At 42.7% G+C, this 14323-nt stretch overlaps 1 protein-coding gene across 1 annotated transcript in view; it reads left to right on the top strand.

The window, feature by feature from the left end:
* grin2da (glutamate receptor, ionotropic, N-methyl D-aspartate 2D, a) overlaps nt 1–14323 on the top strand; it is a 175058-nt gene that overhangs the window by 111524 nt on the left and 49211 nt on the right. The window contains exon 9 of the mRNA XM_046417378.1: nt 10725–10839. Within this exon, the coding sequence (XP_046273334.1) occupies nt 10725–10839 (115 nt within the window). The remainder of the gene's footprint in view (nt 1–10724; nt 10840–14323) is intronic.

Genomic DNA, 14323 nt, shown 5'->3' with positions numbered 1-14323 from the left:
AGGGATTAATAGAAGAGGGTGTGGAGATGGAGGGAAGAGGAGGAAGTGAGTGAACAGAAAAGAGAATTTGAGGTTGAACTGAGCGTTTCCATTGATACTTTGCTCTTTTTCATTGTGTTTGAAAAAGCCAAACACCTTTTCTCCCCAGAGGAGTCAAAGCCATTAGAGAACAAGGACACATTCCTTTCATTCAACATCTTCTCTGCTTTTATTTCATTATTTATTTATTTTTTTTATCATTATTATCTATTTTCTCTTTAATTTTCAGTTGTCATGCATCAGTCGTGTAGAAGAAATATATTCTCTAAACAAACTTTACGCATTAATTGTAAATCCCTACAAGTTTGTAGCCTTGAAAAGCGATGATGTTTGTTCATCAATGAGCCACAGAGCTCTTTGGCACACGAACAGCACGTTGATTTGTCAGCACTGAAAAATTAGACTTCTCAGATGAATTTTACCAATCAGCACTACTGGGTTCAGCAAGAAGCCCTTAACTCGATGTTCTCCATCCATACACACCGCAAGAACGAGCTAAGCTAAGTTACAGCAGCTAACAAGACAACGAGAAAGACGAGACACACTTTGTTTCCTGTGACGGCTTCACCGTTGTTGACTATCGCTGCCATCTGACATGGCCAGTGAGAGACTGGCCTGATGTGGATGTTTGCTGATGAACTCCAGCTGTTTTGGTGTTTGCAGCTGAGCTCGGTTCAGATGTAGAAGGTCCTTCATGTGTCAGGGCTCAATCAACGCTAAAAAACTTTGGCCCTGACTGCAAAATCTTCAGTTATTGGTTTTATCTGTATTTTTCCTCCACTCATGTTAAAATGGCTTCTGTAAAAAAATTCCTTTCACGCCACAACACTTTGTACTGTGAACTCATAGCTTCTGTCTCGGCTTTTCCCAGTTGTTTCAGAAAACTCTTCTGTAGATCACATGGACCCAAACAGCTACGGTCAGACAACCCGATGGAGAACAGTAAAGGCTATTTTTGTAAATGTTTGCAAAAGCAAGACTTTGATGAACAAGTACAGTTGCTAATGTTGGTATCCAGTGGACTCGAATAATTCACAAACACGACTGACTTTTTCAGCATGTAGATAGACAGATAGATAGATAGATAGATAGATAGATAGATAGATAGATAGATAGATAGATAGATAGATGACTTTATTCATCCCCGAGGGGAAATTAGGTTGTCATAGCAGTCCGGTATATTTGAATACAATAAAACAGACAATAACAAGAAATACTAAATAGAAAAATAGAATAGAGAAATAGAATTAAATACACTAAAGGACTCTTGTGTGAAAATAAATAATAGTAAAACGCTTACTGGAAACAAAGCAGCGAATCAAGCTTCTTCAGACTGACAGTCCTCTCGACGACACTGTAAAATGTCTCACGGTGGACACTGTAATGATTTATGAATATTAAAAAGCCACTCGTAGCCCAGTTAGTTGACACTTGGCAGATTCTGTGCTCCTTCACTGCCGAATCTGAGTCACACAGGAGTCACGATAACCTTCACATCTCAGTCAGGCCGCCCCCTCCCTTTGCTGTACAGGGTTACAAGCCTTTCATTTGTGTTAGTGATTCAACCAAAGGCCTCCCCGTGTGAGTGTGTGTGTGTGTGAGTGTGTGTGTGTGTGTGTGTGTGTGTGTGTGTGTGTGTGTGTGTGTGTGTGTGTGTGTAATAGCATGAGATAAAAACATTATTCTTCACAGTGTAAGAACAGAGACAGCTCTGGTGTGTTTGGTTCCAGATGATGGGCCTCAGACCCACAGCAGTTCTGTCATGGAAAGTTATGAACTATGAATCATCTCAGCCAATAAGAGAAGGTAGCAGTGAGAAAGAGGGAGGCAGGGAGAGCAGGGAGGGATGCTGACGAAATCCCCATTGAGTGTCTGCTGAAGAGGGCTTTTTCTCATTTATCTTTTTATCCATCCATTCATCCATCTGTGTATGTACCCCCTAATGGGTCAGCCTCTTTGTGAATGAGGGGAGTCTTAAAATGAAAGCTGAATCGGCTGAGTCCACTGCATCAAGGTAAGAGAGAGAGACGGAGAGCAGGAGAAAACGAGCTACAGAGGGTGTGCAGCATTATAACCACATTAAGTGACTGAAGGTGGGCGCAAAACCAGCATCACACGTCCAGAAAGCCATCAGCCAGGAGAAAATCCACATCACCTCTCCTTCGTTTCAGGGTTTTCACTCAGTCTGTAGTACTTGTTCTGAGGCAGTACTCGTTCTGCTGATCAGTCCACCTGCTGGTCTTCATTTGGCTTCAAGTCAGTCGCAAAACATTTCAGCTAGAAGATAATTCATTTATTTTCTCCAGTCAGAACTGACTATTGTGGTCTGAGGCGACACTTCACACTCCCAGCCGAAGTCATGAGGGCAGAGTCGCAGACGGAAAACAGTTTCTCAGAATACGCCATGACATGCTACGTCAGCACTTCAAACATCTGATGTCTCTTATGTACTCTTAGTTATTTGTTTGAAAATAATACACTTTTTTCACCTTTTTATGACCTCTAGTTCCTGTTCCTGTGAGAACATGTAGGTTTATGTTTACACGTGGGTGTAGTGCATTTGTATGACATTTTGCATGAGAAGTTAGCGACTCAAATTAGCTAACCAGCTAGCTGTCACTCAAAGGGCCAAGTTAAAAAAGTGATCTATATGAAAAGAAATAATTATCTCCTGTGCAGTTGTCAGGAAGAGGGAAATTAGGTAGAGACTAGAACTGTTTTTCTACCAGGCTGGAAACTTGTTTATTTCTGCTGTAAAGTTGGTAATTTTAATATAGGAGTCTTTGGGAATTGACTCACTTTTGAAGCCAGCCTCAAGTGGTCATGAGAGGAAGTGCAGTTTTTGGCACTTCCATGTTTGCTACATTTTTCATCCCCAAAATTTGCTGATTTGGTTGAACAGTAATAAAACACCTTGTCAGAAATGTAAGCAACTGATTTGTTTATCTACAGAGCAGCCAAAAACACTGATGTGTTAATAAAGAAGTGTGTCAATAATAATTACAACTGTGATCTAATTTCACGCTGCGCACAGCGCGAGCAGTTATCCCCACCACAGCAGGGCGCAGAAAGGTTGTTAACCTCACTGAACGTGATAATTACTAAAGTTAAAACACTGAATGGCTATTGTTGAAAAAATACATTCCATAAATAGTAACGTGTAGGCCATCGAGGTTTGATCTCTTGCAAATCTCAAATCAGCTGCAGATCAGCAGCCATTCCTGCTGCTTTTGTCCTACATTAAATATTTTCCACTGAAGGACATGCTTTTATTGTGAAGCAGTCATAGGAAGTGCTCTGTCTTTGTAGATCAGTGTGCCCTGAAGTCACATTACTGGGTGAATCTTTCCGAATCCAACGTTTTAAGGTTCCATTTCTTCAGCTGTTTTTATCTAAATTTTTAGACATTTTGTCCAGCGGCATGGCACCCCCTCCACATGGAGGCGCTGTAGGCAACCCCCAATACGACATTTTCTCAGGGTCGTCTCTGTGTGCCGACTGATGACTAACGCACCATTTGTCTGTTTGTTCATTCTGGTCGGTTGTTTGTTCCTAATTCAACTCTGCCACTCCCACCTGCAGTCCTTCCCCCTCGGTGGACTCGCCTCACCTGCTCTCCCTCCTCACTCTCCCGTTTCCTCTCACCTCATTGGCTCTTAGTGCAGGTGTAACCCCACGAGGTCTTTGTGCCTGTGGGTTCTGATCCTGATCTCGTGTTTCGACGCAGCCTGTTCCATTTGGACTTCATCTAAGCTTTGCTCTGTTGTATTTGGTTTGTGTCTGGATTTTGTCAACTCTTTTCAAGTAAACACTCGCATTTTTCTCAACCTGCTGAGTCGTGCTTTTGGGTTTAATTGTGTTTTCCAAACTGCACCTCAAGGATGCTGAAGAAGGGGGAAACTCTGAGGAGGTCAGACCTCCAGCAATGCTTCAGGTATAAAGAACAATCAAAGTTGTTCTTTTCACTAGCAGTGCAGCACGTTTTGTCCAACCAGCAGTCAAAAAACCCAAACGTTTTCAACAGAGAAACGCAGAGAGGAATCAAACTGGAGAAGATAAAATGTTGTTTATTTTTCTCTCGATCATGATGAGGTTTGTGAGTGAAATATCACATCATCACACGTCATGTACATAAACTGTGCCTTTTTCCGCGTCAAGCTTTTCACCCTGAAAACCATTCGTATGTCATGATTGCTCTCGCCTGAGAGCTGCTGCTTTTCCCCCAAACGTATTTCAGTCATTCACATTTGAACATGTCTGATGGTGACAGCCTTTAATTTCATACTGCTGCAGATTTCCCTTCATAGGATGTCGAGTAGTCATATTCATGGTCAGGTACGTTATTTAAAAGTCTATGACGATGAAGGTGATTATTTATGTACTTTTATCTTGTTTTCCCCCGAAAATCTTCTATACTTGATGTGATATTTCAACCTGAATGCATCCTCAACAGTCCTACACAGAAACCTGAGAGCGACAGGTAAGAGGAAGAATCTGTCTCTCTCTCTCTTTTCACTTTTGAAGATGTTGTCATGGTTACGCAGAAAGCATTTCTGCAGCAGAGGCAGAGAGGCTGAATGTTTCCACTGATGGATAAAAATCTCATTCACATCAGCCGGCGAAATCGCTGGTGCTTATTAGAGCCGGACTGTAAACCATTAGTACACACTCCATATCAGACAGACAGGCAGGCAGGCAGGCAGACAGGCAGACAGACAGGCAGGCACTCATGTCTTCTCTCTGCCTGAAAGGATTTGCTGTGCCATCCGGCTTCTGTATGAACAGCTGTATGAACACACCTCCCAGAGTCCAGATTTCTGTTTCTCTGCTGTTTATAGGAGGCAATTTTGATAGCAATGGAAAATATTTAATAATATTTAATAATTTTGTCAGTTGCTTACAGTAGATTCTTTGAGAATTCTTTGAGAAAATGCACTTCTTTTTTTGCGTTAAAACGTTCCCAGATGGTCTGATGGAGTCACATATTGGCCCATTTTGCACTTAATAATTCAAGTGTGAACTTGTAGAAATGTAACCAGCAGTCACTTCATGGACATGCAGGAAATTCACAGTGCCAGTATATCTATTTGTTTCTGTTTATCCACATTAATAAGACCTAACAAATCGACGGCCAGCCAACAGTTTTGCCAACATACCGGCTGGTGTTGCTGGCTCTCATCATTAATCATCAGTGTTAGCCGGGATAAAAAAATCAAGATGCGTTGCTCAGTTTGTCTTACTTTGAAATCACCAATAAAGTGAGCAAATGATAGAGAGGTGACTCATTTTCACCACAACAACTTTGTGACTCTGCGGCCTGAACAACCAAAGCATTAAGAGTCATTTAAAGCTTCATGAATTCATGTTTATATCTTCACACTGAATTACATGACAGATTTGTTCAAAGAGCCTTTTCTAGGTCCGTTTTGGTTGTGTAACTCATTTTTGTGTCAGGACTTTCATCTTGTTTCAAGCAGAACTTTTCAGCAAACAAACTCTAATAAACCCGCCAAGGCCAGAGCAGAGGACTCTCCGGGATGACGGAGCCATAATGTGTCAGTACTGCACATCTTGCTGAATGTACTTGGCGTTTTCTCACCCTTTGCGTCTTATATGCATCTTATAATAGTGTGCTTTATTTTCTCAAGCAGATTAAGACATACCTATGATAAATCTGTTGACATAAATGTGTAAGGACAACGCTTTCATTCGGTCAAGTCAGCCCTTTTGCCAGAGAAGAATAATATAAAAGCTGCTTCCTGCAAGATCTGCGCTTGGCCACAATCCTCTCGTCACAGAGATGGAAGGATTGTGGTTTGAGAGACAGAAACATAGATGGTAATGTTGGTTGCACAGTGACCTTTCAGTGTGGCTTGTGTCTACAATCAGAGCAGCTCGAGACTTAAAGGGTGGTCGTTATACTTCAAACTGAAAAACGCACATCAAGAGGAGAAGAGTCGAACGACTACAGTCCTTGTTCTTGCAGGTTTTTGTGACAACATTTTCGCCAAGCCTCTGTGAGCTCCAGCCGACAGAGGTGTGGGTAAACTTTATTCCTGCGAATGAAAAGGCGGATTAACTGGGGTGAGCTGAGTTTTGCCCTCAATTGTATCCCTGAAAGGCTGCTTTCAAACCCTGGCCAGTCAGTCCATTCCCGCGTCTCTCTCTGGTTTCAGTCCTCTCTATTGCCTTTCTGCTCCTTCATCTCTTCTTCTTCACGTGTCATTCTCTTGATATCTGTTTTTTCATCTCTCTCTCCCTCTTCTTTCTGCTTTCCCAGTCTATAAAGTAATAAAACAGGTACTAATCCCACTGGGAACTTTTCTCCCCCACCCCTGTTTGATGCATGGCTGCCACGTGTCCCTGTAATGAATTCACTGATTAAATCAGGCTGAGCTTCAGCTCTGCTGTTGTGCAGGTATAATACAGACAGAGAGCAGCATCTCCCGCTGAGGCAAGCTTAACCTCCCGCCTCACTCTCTGCCTCTGCATCCCTGCTCCTCGCTCAGCGCCATCCCTCCCTTCGCTCTGCGGTTTGCAGGGGAAATTTAAAGTAATAATCTGTGACATTTTCACAGACTTGATTGCAAGTTTTCTTAATGACGAATGTAAGTGGGAAGTATGTATTTGGCCTTTGTGCAGACCAAAACCTCTCTGTGTGCTTTCGTGCTCAGTGTTTGCACACTGCAGCAAGTATCTCCATTTGCTCAGTGATTCAGACGGACCTGATGTGCTGCTCACGATGGCTCATCTGATCAGCGATGGCACAGTCTTTGTAGGCAGGGTGGCGGGATTTAAAGGGACAGTTTGTAGTTTTTGTCGCTAGGGGGCTCAGCTGTTGGGCTGTTAACAAAACAAGCAGAGAAGATCATATCAGCCCCTCTTCACTGGCCACCAGGCAGTTTTAGAACTGCTCCATGATTTAACTGAAGACCTTTAAAGCACTATGTGGTTTTGCACTAAAGTACTTTTGCAGTCAAGCTCTGGAACTCCTTGTCCGAGACGCTGACCCACATATAACCAGAGGCTGCGACTAAACTTTTAGTTTTGTTACGGCATTTGAAAGTGCAGTGTGTAGGTTACAGGTAACGTTTTTCCTGTGCCGGAGTTAGACAAAGTAAATATCCAGTAATCAAGATAACTTCTTTACCGATTTTTTTATCTGATTTCTGAAGTTTTGACACGCACACAGAATGTGGCCTCAAACTCTATGAAAACTGCAGCCATTTTGTGATTAAAGCTGACCCAGAGTGAATCATGCCTTAAAGCAGTTCAGTTCATTTCCTCCAAGCTCTCCTACAGCAAAATAAAACCTTAAACACATATAATAACTACACCAATGATTATCATGGACGTGATGATGTTGGTCTAACACGCTCCACACTCTCAGTCTCTGTGTTCGTTAGACTTGTCCTTTATCGTGGTTGGTTTGTGCCTGAAGCGAACCTGTTGGATGTTTCCCCTCTCAGTGAAGCAGCTCAGCACACTCTCTCCCCATTTGCATCTTTCTCCACCTTTTGTATTTGTCTCTTACTCTGTTTCTGGCACTCTCCTCTCTCCGTCTCTCTCTCCTCCACCTCTTCTCTTTTGCTCTCTCTCCACCTCCTCCTCCCCTCCTGCTGTTTCTTTTGCACTTCCTCTCTGCTGTCGTCTCTGCTTCGCTGCTTGTCTGCACACTGTACTGCACCCTGTGAAAACCCAGAGAGGCTGGGATGGTAGGGTGAAAGGGGGCAGAGGATGAAGACTAATGGGCAGAGGAGGTGAGATGGAGACACTTCTGCCTTCTGCCACTCCGAGCCTCAAGGCTGACATTTCTTTCCCTCTTTGCTGAGGCAAAACCAGGTGAAAGAGAACCACTCGAGTCATCTGGGACCTCCCACATGTCAGGCGGCAGCAGCCGTTCGTGGGTACAGCGTCGGGTTAGAGGCCCGAACACTTTGCAGTCATGACGTCTGTGGACATGAATTTAGATGCTGAGACACGAGTACCTTTTTGTCCCAGTGTGGGAGGTTACGTCTGTAGCTGACGTGTTGAATGTGTTCTCGCTGGATTTTTGTTTTGTTATTTATTTAGTGTACATGCACATTGATAATCGGATATTCCTCCGATATTATGGTGGTACTTAACGTTGCACTGCTTAGCGACCAAGCACTTGATGGATGTTGTGGGTTCAAGGATGCTGCTGAAGAGCTGAGAGATTATATGGCAGAAAATATTAATGCAACCTGGAAGCAATTCAGACTCAGCTTTGCCACTGATGCTCTATTTGCATGTGTTTTCCAGAGTGCAAGCTGCAATTTCAGCATGTATTCAGCCTGTATTGAACTTCTGCTGGATAATATCATTTGTTTGTGATGACAAACAGCAGGAGCTATTCAGGTCCACCTGTACCTAATGCATTTCAATACTGCTGTGAATGCTCTGGCTCGCATGTATTCCAGGACCACATTAGCATACTATAAAGAACAGTCAGGTTTCTCTCAGCCAATTAGCAGGCTGACCGTTTATTTCAAATTCCTCCTCCTCCTTTGGGAACTGAAGCCACAGTGACTTTCAGTGAGCTGAGCCTATAGGAGCCGAATCTCATTTCACTTTTCCTGAAGAAAAGCTTCTGCCCCAAATGGAAAAGGAAATATTCAGATTTCTGAGGTGGTTTTTTTCTTTCTAATGCCAAACATCTTATTTCATTTACAATAGACGGGATAATCTCATATTCTTATTAGGCAGCAGAATGTGATAGCTGGTATGTGCCTATAATGGGCTTCTGTAAGCTGCTTTCTGACGATGCTTTTCATTATTTCTGCTGCCAACTGAACTTTGATACATAAGTTAAAGTCAGTAAATGACTGGAGGGGTAATTACCGCTTTGACCAAAGAAATCCCACACAGGTCAGCTCGGGATTAAGACCCAACTCATCACGGTAAACAGTCGAATGCATTTATGTCCACTGATGTTAACTGTAGGGGCTTCTTGTCAGATGTCTAGCAGCGTCTGAGACCTCCTTCTGTGACTTGACGACTGAGCCCACTGCACACAGGGATTGACCACATCTCTCTTTAATGGCGACTCGCGTCACTTTTCACGTGTACAACCACAGGCAGTTTTCAGTTTGCTGCGTATAACACACGCAGGATGATAACCTACAATAACCTCACACTGACACGTTATTATGGCCATGCAGCTACTTTTGTCTTCTAGCAGCCTCTTGTTCCTCTCTGTGTTTGGCGTTTTTGGATCTTCCTGTTACTTGTCAGTCAAGACGTGACATGTTTTCCCCTGACATTTGTCTGTTGATGAATTTTGACTTTTCTGTGTGGATGTGGCACATCACAATCTCATGGAGATTTTGAGATAAGATTTTATGTTATATTTCACTTGATTACTTTGATTTTTACGTTGCTGGATCCCTGTCACATCTTCCACCACTTGTTGCACGTCTTTGATATGAAAATCTGACTGATTAGCACGTTGTATGTAAGTTGCGCTCTTGGCTGCTTGGTCACCGTACAGTTTATCTCCTTTGTTGGGCTGAGCTCTGCAGTGCGTACTTTTGAAGTCTGATTGCAGTTGATTAAGTGCTATTTGAGATGTTGTTGAGGATTTCTTTCAGTGTGGCCGCCTGTGTGTGTTCTGTGAGTGTGCGGGATGGTTTTATTAGGATGCTTTGATGTGGTTTTTTCAGATGCTTTTAAGGTGGATATTTCATAAAGAGACATCAAAGGTAAAGCTGTCCCTTTCTCTTTCGCAGTATCTGATTCGTACCTGCGTGCTTGCCTTTGTCTTTCCTGGTATTAAAGGTATTCTCAAGTATTTGTCCTCCAGTGCTTGTCTCTTTCTTTTTGTCCCTGTTTTTCTCATTGGAAAACCTGCTTTTGTGTGGCATATGAATGCAGAATGAGGACAGAGAAACATTTCAGTGAATTCTGCTCTTTATCTCATCTCTCCCTCCATGTTTCCTCTTGTTGGCTCTTTGTTTCTCCCACCTCACGGTCGCTACACCTCCGTGTGGTTTTTTGTCTTCAGTCCTTTACGTATGTTCCCTGTAGTGAAGGTCTCGGCTCTCCCTCCACAGCTTTGATCGTTTTACCTGATTTTATTTTATAATTTTCCTCCGCTTCTTCCCTTTCTCATTTGATTTCTCTTTTTGTTCTAAAAAGGCTCAAAGAGCTTGTCTTTTCTCAGGTGTATGTTTTAGAGGCAGTATATATTTTTAGATACACTATGTAGACAAAAGTATCCAGACATACCTCTTTATGGGGCTTTTTATCCGGGGTTGGGCTTGACCCCTGGCTTCCAGTGAAGGGAAATCTTAATGCTTCAGCATACCAAGACATTCTGGACAATGCTATGCCTTCAACCTCATGCCAACAGCCCGGCAAAGCCCCCCACACACCCCAACACGACTGCACCCCAGTGTTCAAAGCAAGGTCCACAATGCCATGGCCTGCTGTTGCCCCCTTTCGAATGCATACATAGGTCTGATTCTTTTTAAATAAAATGTTTCATTTTTTATGCCATTTAATTGTTTTACTTACTTATCTAATACCACAACAAGTGAAAAGTGATTACTTCAACAGGACGTCGTGCCTTGATAACCACACACCTTATTCCTTTTCCCCTTGCAGGGTTGAGGGTAAAAGGTAACAGGGTAGAAAAATCACATTTCTCCTGTCTCCTCTCACAGGTATTTCACCAACATATCCATTGGTGGGCGGGACTATTCCTTCAACAGTGACGGCTACTTGTCCAAACCGCTGATTGATGTCATCTCCTACACCAATGGGAGAGGCTGGGAGGAGGTCAGTACACAGCTGTGCAAGTTGGCACTAATTATCCCAGCACAGCAGCTAGACGGGCTAACTGCAATTTCATGCCCCATCAAACATGCTAACTCATCACTGCTCAGTTTCACCTTGCTGCTGTCTCACTGTCTCTGCAACCCCCCCCTTCTCTCTTTCTCATCTAATAAGATCTCCCCTAAGCCCCCCCCTCCCCTCCTCCCTCTCTGTAGTCTTTCGTGTGGGTTTGTCAGCCTTGTTAGTCAGCGTTAACTCACAGTCCAATATCCTCTCCGTCAGGGGCCATGTGTAGCAGTTATACAGTGTAATAACACCAAATCCGAGGTCTGGCCTCGGAGGGCACTTTCAATTCCTCAAGACTCCCTTCGACTTGAGAAAAACAAGCAAACCTTTTTGTTCTATCCCGCTGTGTTCCATTTGCTTGTGACCTTCTATGACTCGATATGTTTACGGGTGAGTGCAGACTCAAGGCCTCTCTCATCTTAAAGATGATAACCAAAAACGAAAAAGCAACTTTTGAACGAAAAAAAAAGAAAAAGAAACATTGCACTAAATGTGCAGCCATCAGAGTGAAGGCCTGGATTCCAAAGTTCTTCCTGAAGTTGGAGCTCAGCTCTGTAGGAGAAGGATGGGTAAAGGATTCAGATTAGGGTTCCTCAAGTACGATTAAAGGAGCTAGTGAGAGATTTCCCTGAAACAGGTTGTGTGCTCTTCACCAGTCTTATAACGTAGATGCTGTTGTCCACTGTATGTCCACTCTGGGGCTGTCTGTCATGGTTTGGGATAATTTCAAACAAGAAAGTGATCATCATGCTGGGACTATTTAACATCGCTCAGCAGTATGTAAAACACCTCTGTCCTGTTTCACCACAGCGCCCCCATGCACAAAGTCAGGTGCACAAAGAAATGGTTCTTCCAGTTTGAGGAACTTGACTGGCCTGCACAGAACCATGACCCACAACCCCATCCAACACCTTTCTGTGATGGCCTTATCACATGGCCTCAAGTTGAAGTATCTTAAATTATATAAGGTGAACAAACAAACAAACAAACATAGCAGAGTCTTCTGCTCAGTACTTTTGATGTCAAATCGGTGAGTTGCAGAATCTCATTTTTGCTGTTCTTTTGTCACCAGTTTCAATCCTTCTCAGTGTCACATGGTGAGTCTTTGATCTGAATTGGCCTCTAAATCCCCCTTTTTACTTGTCAACATTCATGATAAGACACATTAACGTGTCACTGCATGCATAATATCCTCCCTCTGGACTTTACAATTTTCTGACTTACTGCTGGCAATTTGCATGTGAAAAACCTTTGACTGAATGGCAGTGTTTGAGGGGAGGGATTGCGAAATTTTACACATCATGCACGCTATGAGGCAAAATTGACCCCAATCTCATTTTGCAGAAGAGAACAAGGCTCAGAATAAGATTCATGATCAGGGGGAAATATTAACATCACTGAGGATACTTAAGTTTAAAACCTGACAAATAGGAAGTACTCATGAAAAATTAAAGCACTGCATCTCATCATCTGATTGCCAAACAAGGGGCATTTATTTTTGGAGTGTCAGCTATTTTATTCCTATTTTTAAGTCTTCTGTCCTGCGCTGTGTCTCTCCTTAGATTTTGACTTCATCACATCCAGCCTGTATGGCAGTAGTTAACCTTAAGAAGGAGCAGAGAGTTGTAGATGTGCCCGGGGCAGGAAGCAGCAAACTGAAGTGCTGCTCCATCTGCGGGAATCATTATACCATTTTCTACCCTTTTTTGACACATCTCACCATTACTACATTGAATTTCTACTGAGTGAAGTTTGAGAAACTGTCAGAGGAGATAGGTTACTGTCTTGTACTCCATGTGGCTGGAGAAGATACAGGCTACAGCAGACAGAGAGCCTGACAGATAAGGGTTCACTTTGCACAGCTGCTCTCTAAAGACTCCTGTGCTGCTCTTTTATATCTGATGCTCAAGTGAGTCGAGGAGGAAACCATCTAGCATGCATGTCATATTTCAAAGAAGAAATCCCCCCTTAGGATTTTACAGTATTTAGTGACTGTCTGAAAATTCCTGGAACCAAACTATGCTTGTGATCTGGTTCACATGCACATTTAAAGCTGCCATAAGCAATAAAGTCATAAAGTGACAATGGATCAAATGACTAATGTTAAAATTTGTTGTATGTAGAGGCAAATCCACAGAGAGTTACCACCAGACTCCTCAGGTCCCCTCAGGCAGCGAAACACCGGAAAACGTGAAAGGCCCTTAATAGAGCCAATGTATGGTTTGTCCATTCTGGGCTCCTGTAGAAATATGACAGCTCAGCATGGTGAACTCCATGCCAGAGGACTGACACCTTCTGTGGATATAAACGATTTGTTCTGAGGCAACAAATACAAAATCATCCTTTGTTTCAGGTGATTAGACACTTAATGAAAATTTAATAATGAATATAATACTCCATTCTGCCAATATATACTCCTAAATCCTACACACTGGACTTTATTTTGAGGCCACAAAACTGGTTAATTCAGTTTTAAAAAGTCACATTAGTCACATTACATTGTTCAAATACTAGTTATCTCTGGTATCTGTGTGCCAGCTATAACAGAGGTCTTGCAGTCATCACTTTTGTATGTGAGTCAGGGAAACCAAGTCATCATATACCAAATTACAAGCACCTTGGTCAAACAGTAAAGTTGTTTACCATGGGACAACAATTTCAAAATAAGAGCTCATACCAAACATCATTTGTCTGTCATTTCCAGGCAAGGATTTTCAGATTTAATGGACCGTGGCCTTAATCCAGGGTCCCTTGAGGCGGATAATGGCTAAGCGAAGGGCACATTGTGTCGATACATCTCCCTCAGAGACCAGCACTTGACCCTGGCTGACCAGTGCATCCTTATAACTTCATTTATCTGAACATTCCTGTTTCCCAGATGCGTATTTGCTGAATTAACCTCTCCTGAGCTGAATCATGAAGTATAGTTGCCGAGCACAGCAATCATAGGACAGCTGACTGCACAGCTCGTGGGGAAGTCTGGAACTGTGTTTATCAGAAGTCAGAAAATGCACAGAGAATTTGGAGCACCCAGCAGATGTAAACTAACATTTACCTGATTTATTATCATGATTACCACCTTTATTTAAACAGACAATAACTCTTTCGCAGGCACACTCTGATAACAGTACATATAAAACAATAAAAATACACACAAGTTAACATACATGAACAAAACAAACAGTCCAAGAGCATCAACATCAGGGACAACACCAATGCAAAGAAAACATGTACATTCACACCACTCCGTGTCAGGGGATTTAAGTCGATTAAAAGGGATTAGTTTGTCTTATTTTACAGGCTTGAGCAGATTTTTCCACTTGTGTGGAGAACAGTATTGTAGGGCCTCTGTCCAACTTTCATTTCTAACATAATGATTTTTGATTCCATTCGATTCAAGGATCAAGCAGTCTTGGGACTT

Source organism: Scatophagus argus, chromosome 17, assembly GCF_020382885.2.
Source record: "Scatophagus argus isolate fScaArg1 chromosome 17, fScaArg1.pri, whole genome shotgun sequence".
Classification (NCBI taxonomy): domain Eukaryota; kingdom Metazoa; phylum Chordata; class Actinopteri; family Scatophagidae; genus Scatophagus; species Scatophagus argus.
The sequence above is the reverse complement of the archived record's forward strand: the minus strand, read 5'-3'. Positions and strand labels throughout refer to the sequence as shown.